Source organism: Chelonia mydas, chromosome 13 (genome assembly GCF_015237465.2).
Source record: "Chelonia mydas isolate rCheMyd1 chromosome 13, rCheMyd1.pri.v2, whole genome shotgun sequence".
Classification (NCBI taxonomy): domain Eukaryota; kingdom Metazoa; phylum Chordata; order Testudines; family Cheloniidae; genus Chelonia; species Chelonia mydas.
The window spans coordinates 38201707-38213726 of NC_051253.2; the positions used below are offsets into that span (position 1 = coordinate 38201707).

A 12020-nucleotide genomic window follows, 5' to 3' on the forward strand; every position below is an offset into this window, starting at 1 on the left:
CCACATGAGACATATTTTCTGTTTCATAGATTCACTATGTCCAAGGCCACAGTGGACCACTCTGATCATCTCGTCTGACCTCCTGTGTAACTAGGTAAATGTCGACAAAAGTCAATTTCACCCCCACACATGGAAACCAACCAAAAACATTTCCCTCAATAAAAACTGAAATTTGTAGAAAGGCAAAGTAAGAAAAACACTGCTTATGAACTTCTTAAAGTTTATTTTAAAGATATTTCCTTTGCATACATTGACAATTCGTGTTTTAACAGTTATAAAGCTTTAAGTTTTTGAATCTCGACATCTACTGTCATTCAATAGTGATTCTCACCTTCTCATTAGCTGACGACTCATAATTTCTCACAACTGTGAAAATATAAAGAGATGGAAATCATAAAAAATACTTAAAATCCAAAAATTTTTGCAACTGAAAATTTAAATCTATCTCTATATTTTAAAATGCTTAAAAATAAATATTGATATCTGCCATCATAGAATCATAGAATATCAGGGTTGGAAGGGACCTCAGGAGGTCATCTAGTCCAACCCCCTGCTCAAAGCAGGACCAATCCCCAACTAAATCATCCCAGCCAGGGCTTTGTCAAACCTGACCTTAAAAACTTCCAAGGAAGGAGATTCCACCACCTCCCTAGGTAATGCATTCCAGTGTTTCACCACCCTCCTAGTGAAAAAGTTTTTCCTAATATCCAACCTAAACCTCCCCCACTGCAACTTGAGACCATTACTCCTTGTTCTGTCATCTGCTACCACTGAGAACAGTCCAGATCCATCCTCTTTGGAACCCCCTTTCAGGTAGTTGAAAGCAGCTATCAAATCCCCCCTCATTCTTCTCTTCCGCAGACTAAACAATCCCAGTTCCCTCAGCCTCTCCTCATAAGTCATGTGTTCCAGTCCCCTAATCATTTTTGTTGCCCTCCGCTGGACGTTTTCCAATTTTTCCACATCCTTCTTGTAGTTTGGGGCCCAAAACTGGACACAGTACTCCAGATGAGGCCTCACCAATGTCGAAGAGAGGAGAACGATCACGTCCCTCAATCTGCTGGCAATGCCCCTACTTATACATCCCAAAATGCCACTGGCACACTGTTGACTCATACCCAGCTTCTCGTCCACTGTAACCCCCAGGGCCTTTTCTGCAGAACTGCTGCCGAGCCATTCAGTCCCTAGTCTGTAGCGGTGCATGGGATTCTTCCGTCCTAAGTGCAGGACTCTGCACTTGTCCTTGTTGAACCTCATCAGATTTCGTTTGGCCCAATCCTCTAATTTGTCTAGGGCCCTCTGTATCCTAACCCTACCCTCCAGCGTATCTACCTCTCCTCCCAATTTAGTGTCATCTGCAAACTTGCTGAGGGTGCAATCCACACCATCCTCCAGATCATTTATGAAGATATTGAACAAAACCGGCCCCAGGACCGACCCTTGGGGCACTCCACTTGATACCGGCTGCCAACTAGACATGGAGCCATTGATCACTACCCATTGAGCCTGACAATCTAGCCAGCTTTCTATCCACCTTATAGTCCATTCATCCAGCCCATACTTCTTTAACTTGCTGGCAAGAATACTGTGGGAGACCATGTCAAAAGCTTTGCTAAAGTCAAGGAATAACACATCCACTGCTTTCCCCTCATCCACAGAGCCAGTTATCTCCTCATAGAAGGCAATTAGATTAGTCAGGCATGACTTGCCCTTGGTGAATTCCCTCGATCGCCATGAGTTTTCAAAGATACTGGCCGGTGGCTCTGCAATCACTTCCACCAACTCCTTTAGCACTCTCGGATGCAGCGCATCCGACCGCATGGACTTGTGCTCATCCAGCTTTTCTAAATAGTCCCGAACCACTTCTTTCTCCACAGAGGGCTGGTCACCTCTTCCCCATGCTGTGCTGCCCAGTGCAATAGTCTGGGAGCTGATCTTGTTCGTGAAGACAGAGGCAAAAAAAGCATTGAGTACATTAGCTTTTTCCACATCCTCTGTCACTAGGTTGCCTCCCTCATTCAGTCGGGGCCCACACTTTCCTTGACTTTCTTCTTGTTGCTAACATACCTGAAGAAACCCTTCTTGTTACTCTTAACATCTCATGATAGCTGCAACTCCAGCTGTGATTTGGCCTTCCTGATTTCACTCTTCCCTGGTCGTTTGTTCAGTCTTCCACTTCTTGTAAGCTTCTTTTTTGTGTTTAAGATCAGCAAGGATTTCACTGTTAAGCCAAGCTGGTTGCCTGCCATATTTACTATTCTTTCTACACATCGGGATGGTTTGTCCCTGTAACCACAATAAGGATTCTTTAAAATACAGCCAGCTCTCCTGGACTCCTTTCCCCTCATGTTATTCTCCCAGGGGATCCTGCCCATCAGTTCCCTGAGGGAGTCAAAGTCTGCTTTTCTGAAGTCCAGGGTCCGTATTCTGCTGCTTTCCTTTCTTCCTTGTGTCAGGATCCTGAACTCGACCATCTCATGGTCACTGCCTCCCAGATTCCCATCTACTTTTGCTTCCCCTACTAATTCTTCCTGGTTTGTGAGCAGCAGGTCAAGAAGAGCTCTGCCCCTAGTTGATTCCTCCAGCACTTGCACCAGGAAATTGTCCCCTACACTTTCCAAAAACTTCCTGGATTGTCTGTGCACCGCTGTATTGCTCTCCCAGCAGATATCAGGGTGATTGAAGTCTCCCATGAGAACCAGGGCCTGCGATCTAGTAACTTCCATTAGTTGCCGGAAGAAAGTCTCGTCCACCTCATCCCCCTGGTCCGGTGGTCTATAGCAGACTCCCACCATGACATCACCCTTGTTGCTCACACTTCTAAACTTAACCCAGAGACTCTCAGGTTTTTCTGCAGTTTCATACCAGAGCTCTGAGCAGTCATACTGCTCTCTTACATACAGTGCTACTCCCCCACCTTTTCTGCCCTGCCTGTCCTTCCTGAACAGTTTATATCCATCCATGACAGTACTCCAGTCATGCGAGTTATCCCACCAAGTCTCTGTTATTCCAATCACATCATAATTCCTTGACTGTGCCAGGACTTCCAGTTCTCCCTGGTTGTTTCCCAGGCTTCTTGCATTTGTGTATAGGAACTTGAGATAACTCGCTGATCGTCCCTCTTTCTCAGTATGAGGCAGGAGCCCCTCTCGCGCCCTCCTGCTCGTGCTTCCTCCCGGTATCCCACTTCCCCACTTACCTCAGGGCGTTGCTCTCCTTCCCCCGGTGAACCTAGTTTAAAGCCCTCCTCACTAGGTTAGCCAGCCTGCTTGCGAAAATGCTCTTCCCTCTCTTCATTAGGTGGAGCCCGTCTCTGCCTAGCACTCCTCCTTCTTGGAACACCATCCCATGGTCAAAGAATCCAAAGCCTTCTCTCCGACACCACCTGCGTAGCCATTCGTTGACTTCCACGATTCAACGGTCTCTACCCTGGCATTTTCCTTCCACGGGGAGGATGGACGAGAACACCACTTGTGCCTCAAACTCCTTTATCCTTCTTCCCAGAGCCACGTAGTCTGCAGTGATCCACTCAAGGTCATTCTTGGCAGTATCACTGGTGCCCATGTGGAGAGGCAGGAAGGGGTCGCTATCCGAGGGCTTGATGAGTCTCGGCAGTCTCTCCATCACATCGTGAATCCTAGCTCCTGGCAAGCAGCAGACTTCTCTGTTTTCCGGGTCAGGGCGGCAGATAGATGACTCAGTCCCCCTGAGGAGAGAGTCCCCGACTACCACCACCCGCCTCCTTCTCTTGGGAGCAGTGGTCGTGGAACCCCCAACCCTAGGACAGTGCATCTCATGCCTTCCAATCGGCAGAGTCTCCTTCTGCTCCCTTCCCTCAGACGTATCATCTAGTCCACTCTCCGCCTTAGTACCTGTGGAGAGAACATGAAAATGGTTACTTACCTGTATCTGCGCTGCTGGTACATGGACGCTCCCCTTTCTTCTTCTGGAGGTCACATGCTGCCAAATTTCTTCATCATCCTCCTGTCCCCGCTGCGCAGCCTGCTCTGAATCTTCAGAACATTGTGTCCATAGAAGCATATCCTGATGTCTGTCCAGGAAATCTTCAGTTTCTCTTACGCAACGCAGGGTCGATACCTGTTGCTCCAGACCTTGAACCTTCTCTTCCAATATAGAGACCAATTTGCACTTTGTACAGACAAAGTCGCTTCTGTCCTGTGGAAGAAAGACAAACGTGGCGCATCCAGTGCAGGTCACAACAGCTGAACACCCCCCATCCATATTACCTTCCTTCTACGAGCTTCCTCAGGAGTTGTAGTAACTACTCAGAGAAGCTGGCAAGATGTAAGCCTCAGTGGGCTCTCCCCAGGCGACCTCCCAGGCAACCTCCCTCTGTTAGCCGCTCTGCTGTTCGCCGCTCAGCTGGTTCACAGCTGACTGGCTTTTTATAACAGTCAGGCCCACTCAAGGCTCACCTGGAACAAAGCACTCCCAATTCACACTTTTCAAACAACCAATCAAGCACACAGTCAAACTGTCAAACTGTCCCGACAACAGACACTCAGATACTCACCAACACAGCCTCCCTAATGCAGCCCTTAGCGTACCTCCTCTCAGGGAGATCCCAGGCAAACTCCCTCTGTTAGCCTCTCTGTTTCAATATGATCAAAAAGAAAAAAACTGAACTCTGCCAAGCCTATGTATTATACAGACCACAGAATTTCATCCAGCTGCTCCTGCATTGAGCCCAGTAACCTGTGTTTGATTAAAACACATCTTCCAGAAAGGCATCCAGTCTTATCTTGACTTTCACATGGGTGCCGAGATTTCCAAAACTCACGTAGTGAGCGGACGGCCAATTCCTAAGAAGGGGGGCAGATCCTTCAGGGAAGTTTCAGTTTATCAGTTGTGGATTCTGTTTGAGACTCATGACATGAGTTGATACATAATTTTATATGGGGTAAACCAACGCCTGTCTGCTGCACTGGGACAGTCTTTGTCTCCCCCCTTCTGTGTTTCTTGGGCTGTATTTTCTGGGTAGGTCTAAGGGGTGATCCTCCAACAAACAGAAGGAACTATTTCACTAGACACCAGTACAAAGGGAGATGCCTTCCCCTGCCTCCTCGCTGGGGCGGGGCATCCTCCTGTGGTTTGCCTGGGGGTGTCAGGCCTTCCCCTAGCAGGGGCTCAGGCTTGTCTGTTTCCCCTCTGGGAAGGAGCAGAGCCTCTCCTCCTGGAGACGCTGATGCCACTAGCCTAGTGACAGCTTGTCTCCCTCGCTCTCTCCTCCTTTCTCTCAACAGGGGAGGGGCTTTAAATGGTCTCAGGCAGCATTTAATTGGATTCAGCTGTTCCTAATTGATGACCTGGACTTCGCAGATGATGTCACTCTCCTACCACACACCCAACACCATACGCAAGAAAAAAACATCTCGACTCTGTGCGTTCAGCCCCCAAATTGGACTGAAAATCAACAGCAATAAGACAGCTATCATGACCTTTAATATTGCCTCACCGTCACCAGTACAGATCATGTTCTCACCAATGGAGAAACATTCACATACTTGGGCAGCACCATCAGCCAGGACGGTGGAACAAGCCAGGACATACAGAAGAAAATCAATAAAGCCAGGAACACCTTCAGGAGCTTAAATATAGTCTGGAAATCATCAAAATACAACACAAAAACCAAACTCAAGATTTATCAGAGCTGTGTACTTTCAACACTACTTTATAGTGCAGAATGCTGGGAAATGAGAAAGTATGACATGTCCAAACTGTCTTCATTCCATACAACCCAGAACAATCTCAAACCAAGATCTATGGACAGGCTGGAGATGGATCGGCCATGTGCTTCGGATGGAAACTGGTTCCATCACCACAGTAGCAATAAGATGGACACCTGAAAGCAAGTGAAAACGAGGCCGCCTGAAAACAAGATGGCAAAGAGCTGTGGAAGCTGAGCTGAAAAACCTGGGGCACAGCTGGGGAACCATTGAAAGACTTGCCAGAAACAGACAGGAGTGGAGGAGCTTCGTCACTGCCCTAAACACCAGAGATGTAATAAGAACGTGCATGCTAAAATTGAATGTAGTCATGGCAAAGCAAGAGGCAGGAGGGACTAGCTGCCTCAGATATGTGCCTAGCATTTTGGATAGGTACATACTCAGCATGGTTAGTGCATCCCACGACTCGTCCTGCTCCGTGGCTACACTCTATGATTAGCACAAGAGCTCAGTCAGAACAAGCGAGGATACATCTCCTCTAGCTTGGAATGCAGACGTACAGCTCAAAGTGTGGACATACCTTAAATATTCCTTCAGTTTTTCTTTCATTCATTCATTTAGTTGTGTTCAGTAGAATTTTATAAAATCTTCTTCCTGGTGAGATGTTTCTCTTTGTGCGATGATATGTTGGTATGTTTCTCGAGTGCAAGGATATTTCAGGGGAAGTGGTGCATATCACATAATTAGGAACAAGTAAAATTTAGAGATACGAATTCTTGAACACATACGAATGTGAATAGAACAGAACAGAATAGAAATATGTATAGCAGATATCCCTACAGTGCCCTACAATGGAAATAGAGTAGACGTGGCCTGGAAGGGCTGTACCATAGGTATAATCTGTGATCCAGTGCTGCCCTCGCACTGAGAGTTTTTGCATGGCTATGAACTGGATTCTGCGCAGTGTGTGTCTAGCACAGTAATACACAGCAGTGTCTTCTGTTTTCAGGCTGCTGACTTGCAGATAGGCAGTGCTGATGGAATTATCTGCGGTGATGGAGATTCTGTCTTTAAATGACTGGGAATATCTGGTAGAGCCATCTTCAGGGTCAATTCTTCCTAGCCAAAGCAGGCCTTTCCTGGGAGTCTGTCTGACCCGCTGGGTTTAGACAGAAGTGAAAGTGAACCCTGAGGTTTTACAGGATAGCTTCACAGACTCGCCAGGCTTCTTAATTTCTGCACCAGATTGGACCAGCTGAATTTCCGACTGGACACCTGTAGGGAAGGTAGATAATAAATATTGACATTCGAGATTCATCCCCATTAACACAGTTTTCTATAAATTCCCCATGTTTTCAAATTACCGGCATAAGCTGCCATCAAGCAAAGGTAAATTAAAAAACGCCTCATAATTATCCTCTGCCGTGAAGCCAAGCACGAATATGCTCCACTGTAAAAAGAGGTGGCAGCCCTGGTTTTTCAAAGTGGTTATCGCAGAGCGGACAAGGGCTTGGCTTTTTAAACAGGAAGCTCCCAGCTGACTTTGCATAAACACTCCAGACCTTCAGAAGCAGGTGGGGATAAAAAGTAGCAAGACACTGGCCCGGATTCTGTTTGGCTTGCTCATGGTGTGGATTCACTCATCCCCTCAGCAGCGCCTTTTAAGGCAAAGGGTAGGATCCTTAATTTAGGCAGAGCTTGAAATGGGGCTTCTACCACAGAGGAATAACCCCACGGGTCATTGTGGCTCAGAGACAGGCTTCTTGTTCAAAAATTTTCACATCTGTCCTTCCATTACTTCCAAGGTTGTGGCATATTAAGACTGATCGAACTCCCATTGAGGTCAGTGGAAGGACTCCCTTTGACTTTACTGGGGGTTGGAGTGGGCTTTTTTCTGCTGAAATATTATAGCAGTAAATCATTCCCTCCCCAACCTGAGCTGGCTCAAACTGAGTTCAAGGGGTATGAAATTAAGATTCTTGGAGGCAAGGTCTTGGAAGCACAAATGGAGTTGTAAGTGAGTTCCCACTGCCTCTTACTGAGTGGCGTGCCTGGGGGAGTGGGTTAAGTCAGTGGTTCTCAAATTCGGTCTGCCGCTTGTTCAGGGAAAGCCCCTGGTGGTTTGTTTACCCACCGCGTCCACAGGTTCGGCCGACTGCGGCTCCCACTGGCTGCGATTCTCCGCTCCAGGCCAATGGAGGCTGCGGGAAGCGGCGTGGGCCAAGGGACATGCATTCCCTGAACAAGCAGCAGACCGGCTTTGAGAACCACTGGGTTAACTAACAATCTAGCACAATAGGACAAGTTACGGCATAAGATACACTTCACAGAGTCATGGATTATAAGGCTAGAAGTGATCATCTTGTGACCTCCTCTATAACCCAGGCCAAAGAACCTCACCCAGTAATCTCGGCAGGAAGCCCATAACTTCTTTTTGGTTTAGGGCCGAGTCATTTAGAAAACATCTAGTCCTGACTTCAAGCGATGGCGAATCTACCCCAGGCCGTTGTAGGTGGTTCCAAGGGGTAAGTACTCTCACTGTTACAACTTTGCACCCTAATTCTAACCTGAATTTGTCTAGCTTCACCTGCCACTTGCTGGCACTCATTAGGCCTTTTTCTATTAGATTATCGACCCCAGAAATAGCTTCCCCGTGTTGGCAGTTGTAGCCCATGATGAATTCACCTCTTAACCTTCTCTTGGATAAACTAAATCCCTTGAGCTGCTTCAGTCTCCTAATACAAGGCACGTTTTCCAGACACCAGATCATTCTCGTGGCTCTTTTCTGAACCTTTTCCATTTTTCCAACGTACTCGTTGAGGTGCAGACCCCAGAAGTGGGCACAATCTTGTAGCTGGGGGTCTCAATAACATTCATAGTAATGGCGGCAGAATCAGCCATTTAGAGGTATATGGGCCCCCTGATGGGCCAACCGTTCCTCACATCGGGCAGTACATTGTAACGTTCCCTTACAGAACCACAAGGATTTATTGGAACGATGTGATTGCCAACTCCAGCACACATAGGCAGGACTGAACTTCCTGCTCACGCAGGACCCCCACCGCAACCTCAAATACGACAACATAACCACATACAAGGCAACAGCTCAACACACAAATTGAGTTGCAGCACCATTCACTGGTGGACGTGCTTTCTTGTGCTAAGCACTACAATCTAGCTCTTCACCTCCATGGGAATGTTTGCAGTATAAACTACTACTTAGTCAGTAAAAGTGTGGAAGATTCTGACCCTTGAAGCAAGAATGTGGGTTTTGATGAAGTGGTATTGAAATATTTGGTCTCTCAGCTAACGCAGTTTTAGGGCTATTGGGTTTATGTTTCATTGTTGTTTTTCTCATATTTTACTACATTTGTGGTTTTTAGCTGAGATGTCAAAACTGCCTAATATATTTGAACACCCAACTCCAATTACAATGAGTGGGAATTGGTCAGCCCCATACCCTAGGCTGCTATGAAATTCTTATCTTTGTTGCACTTGGAAAAGAACAGAGTATTTTAAGAATGACACTTGACAAACCAAGGGATAGATTATGATCTTTCTTTGTTTCACTTCAGCGTCCAATGTCCATTGACCTGAAGTGGGTATTCCTTGAAAATCCCAGGTTTAGTATCACTGTACTGCAGTAAGAAAAGGAGGACTTGTGGCACCTTAGAGACGAACCAATTTATTTGAGCATAAGCTTTCGTGAGCTGCAGCTCACTTCATCGGATGCATCCGATGCACGAAAGCTTATGCTCAAATAAATTGGTTAGTCTCTAAGGTGCCACAAGTCCTCCTTTTCTTTTTGCGAATACAGACTAACACGGCTGCTACTCTGAAACCTGTACGGCACTAGCAGTTCTGTTCTCTTTCGCAGACCCACCCATGCAATGAGGTATTGCTCAACCAGAATCGGAGTGTCAGAACCCGCTCCCAACAGTTCTGCACATCGCGTCTCCTTCAGGACTCCCATGCATGTTCTGCTGATGAAAAGTGGGAAACCTGAGGCATTGTGAACATTTTAAAATACTGAAATGCAGGTCAGTTCTTGAACTACACTGATAGCTATTTGTTTAAGCACACACAGGTTGTAATAAAACACAACCTAAAGGAAGGATCATCCAGTGGTTAGGGCCAGGTGCTAGTCTAGGTCTTGGGAAGTAGAAGTACAATTCTCTCTTCCCCCACAGACTTCATGGGCGACATTGGGCATGTCAGTTAGCTTCTCTGCCTGTAAAAGGGGGGTGGCAACACTTCTCCACCTCACAGGAGGGCAGAGAGGTTAAATATATTACACATTGTTTAGTGATTTGAGATCTACAGCTGAAAAGTGCTGTTTACGAGTTAGGGATTCTTATTAAAGATTTTCTTCTTAGGAAGGAAGTTTGTGGCAGCCTTTCACATCATATGGCTTTAGTCTATTATGTTCTCTCCACATATCTGAATTTCTTCTTGCTCACTTCAATTAAAAAAAAAGTCTTCAAGTTACTATTGAGATGTTTTGTAGGGTTACATACTCTCCCAAGAGGAGTGGTGGATATCCCCATAACTGGACATATTTAAAAATGAGGGGACAAAGTCCTGAATGGATCAGTAATGGAAAGGAATAGAATAGAGATTACCAGAGTGGAATAGGACAGACAGGTGTATATGTGATAATCCTGCACTGACCCCTAGTGCTTTTGCTTGAAATGACCTTTTCATTTTGTAGCATAACTAAGGCCTCTGATTCAATGCTACTCTCACACTCAGTTTTTGCATGGCAATGTCTGGGTTGCCTCTCACTGTGTGTCTAGCACAGTAATACAAAGCCGTGTCTTCGGCTCTCAGGCTGCAGAGTTGCAGGTACATGGTGCTGATGGAGTTATCGGTGGTGATGGAGAATCTGTCTTTAAAGGACTGGGAGTAGATGGTAGCACCATCTTCAGGGTCAATTCTTCCAACCCACGCCAGTCCTTTCCCAGGAGTCTGCTGGAGCCAGCTCATGTAATAGCTAGTGAGCGTGAACCCTGAAGTTTTACACGATATCTTGAGAGAATCTCCAGGCTTCTTAATTTCTGCCCCAGACTGGACCAGCTGAACCTGTGACTGGCCACCTAGAGGGAAGGTACAATGAATATTGACATATCTGAACTCATCCCCGTCATCCTGGTAACCCTCAGCCACCTTCCCATCCTCTACATGCTCCCCTTACCTTGGAAAGTGGACATCAAGCAAAGATAAATAAAAAAAAAACCCTCATATTTGTTACTCTCCGCAAGAAAACAGAGCACTAGTATTCTCCGTTGTAAAAGCAGGTGACTGCTGTGCTTTTTGGATGTGACCAATCCAGAGAAGACAAGACATTGACTTTTAAAGAGGAAGCTCCCCCACTGACTTTGCATAAGCACTCAACGCATACAGCAGCAGGGGATATAAAAGTGTGAAGATACTGAGAAAAATATTTGTTCCTTGACTAGCACAATGGGATTCTTACCTAGCTGGGGCTTTTAGGTGCTACACAAATTGTTTTCAACACTGAGTCTCTTCATTGACTTCAGAGAGCTTTGGGTTAGACCTTAAAGGGTGAACATGAGTTTGCAATAACTTTTGTGTTCAGCGGAGATAACAGTAAGAGTGAAATTCTCCCAGATGTAGAGGGTCAGAACAAGATCAATGTACTTCTGACCATAAGAACATAACATACTTCTAAACAATGAGAGAACGGTGGACTTAATTGCTTATGAATGACTAACAATTAAAATGCTGATGTTATTGAAGTACTTCCCAAGGGTAATGCTTTGGGAACTCTAGGAATTGAATCCTGCATAAACTTAAAATCATCAGACAATAATTATTTCTAGTGAGGGAATAATTATGTGGGGCTTGATCCAATGCTTTCTGAAATCTATGGGAGTCTTTTTGTTGACTTCAATTGACTTTGGATCAGGCCCTAAAATAGGATATAATAAGCAAGTCTTAACTTCTACTCCAACTAGTTTCAGATCTATGAAACACATCACTTACTCAGATTGGAGAGATTGGATTTGTTTCAGGATCTTCTCTATCTGCTAATTTTGAGAAAGAAATGATGGCGACATGCAATATCTTTCCATAAAATTTTCTTGCACTTAACACGATTTGAAAAGAAGAATAAAGAATGACAGGGCTCAGAGTGCAAATGGAGTGGATTTCATTAAGAAACTCACCTTGTAAACTTCTAGCAACACAACACAGAAATTAGAAATATTTAATTTAGAAAATACTCCTCTGTATTTTGATCCCTTTCAAACTTACTTCTGTTGATTTGTGGTTAAAGAAAATAATAGCCATTGCACTTGTGACGGCACTGCC

General features: G+C 45.6%; 1 gene segment (V, D, J or C); it reads right to left on the reverse strand.

Moving 5' to 3' along the window:
- Positions 1-10403: 10403 nt before the first annotated feature.
- On the reverse strand, positions 10404-10998 carry LOC122462762. The segment is given in 2 exon segments: positions 10404-10783; positions 10882-10998. Coding segments are annotated over 2 exon segments (396 nt in total).
- Between the last annotated feature and the right edge of the window lie 1022 nt (positions 10999-12020).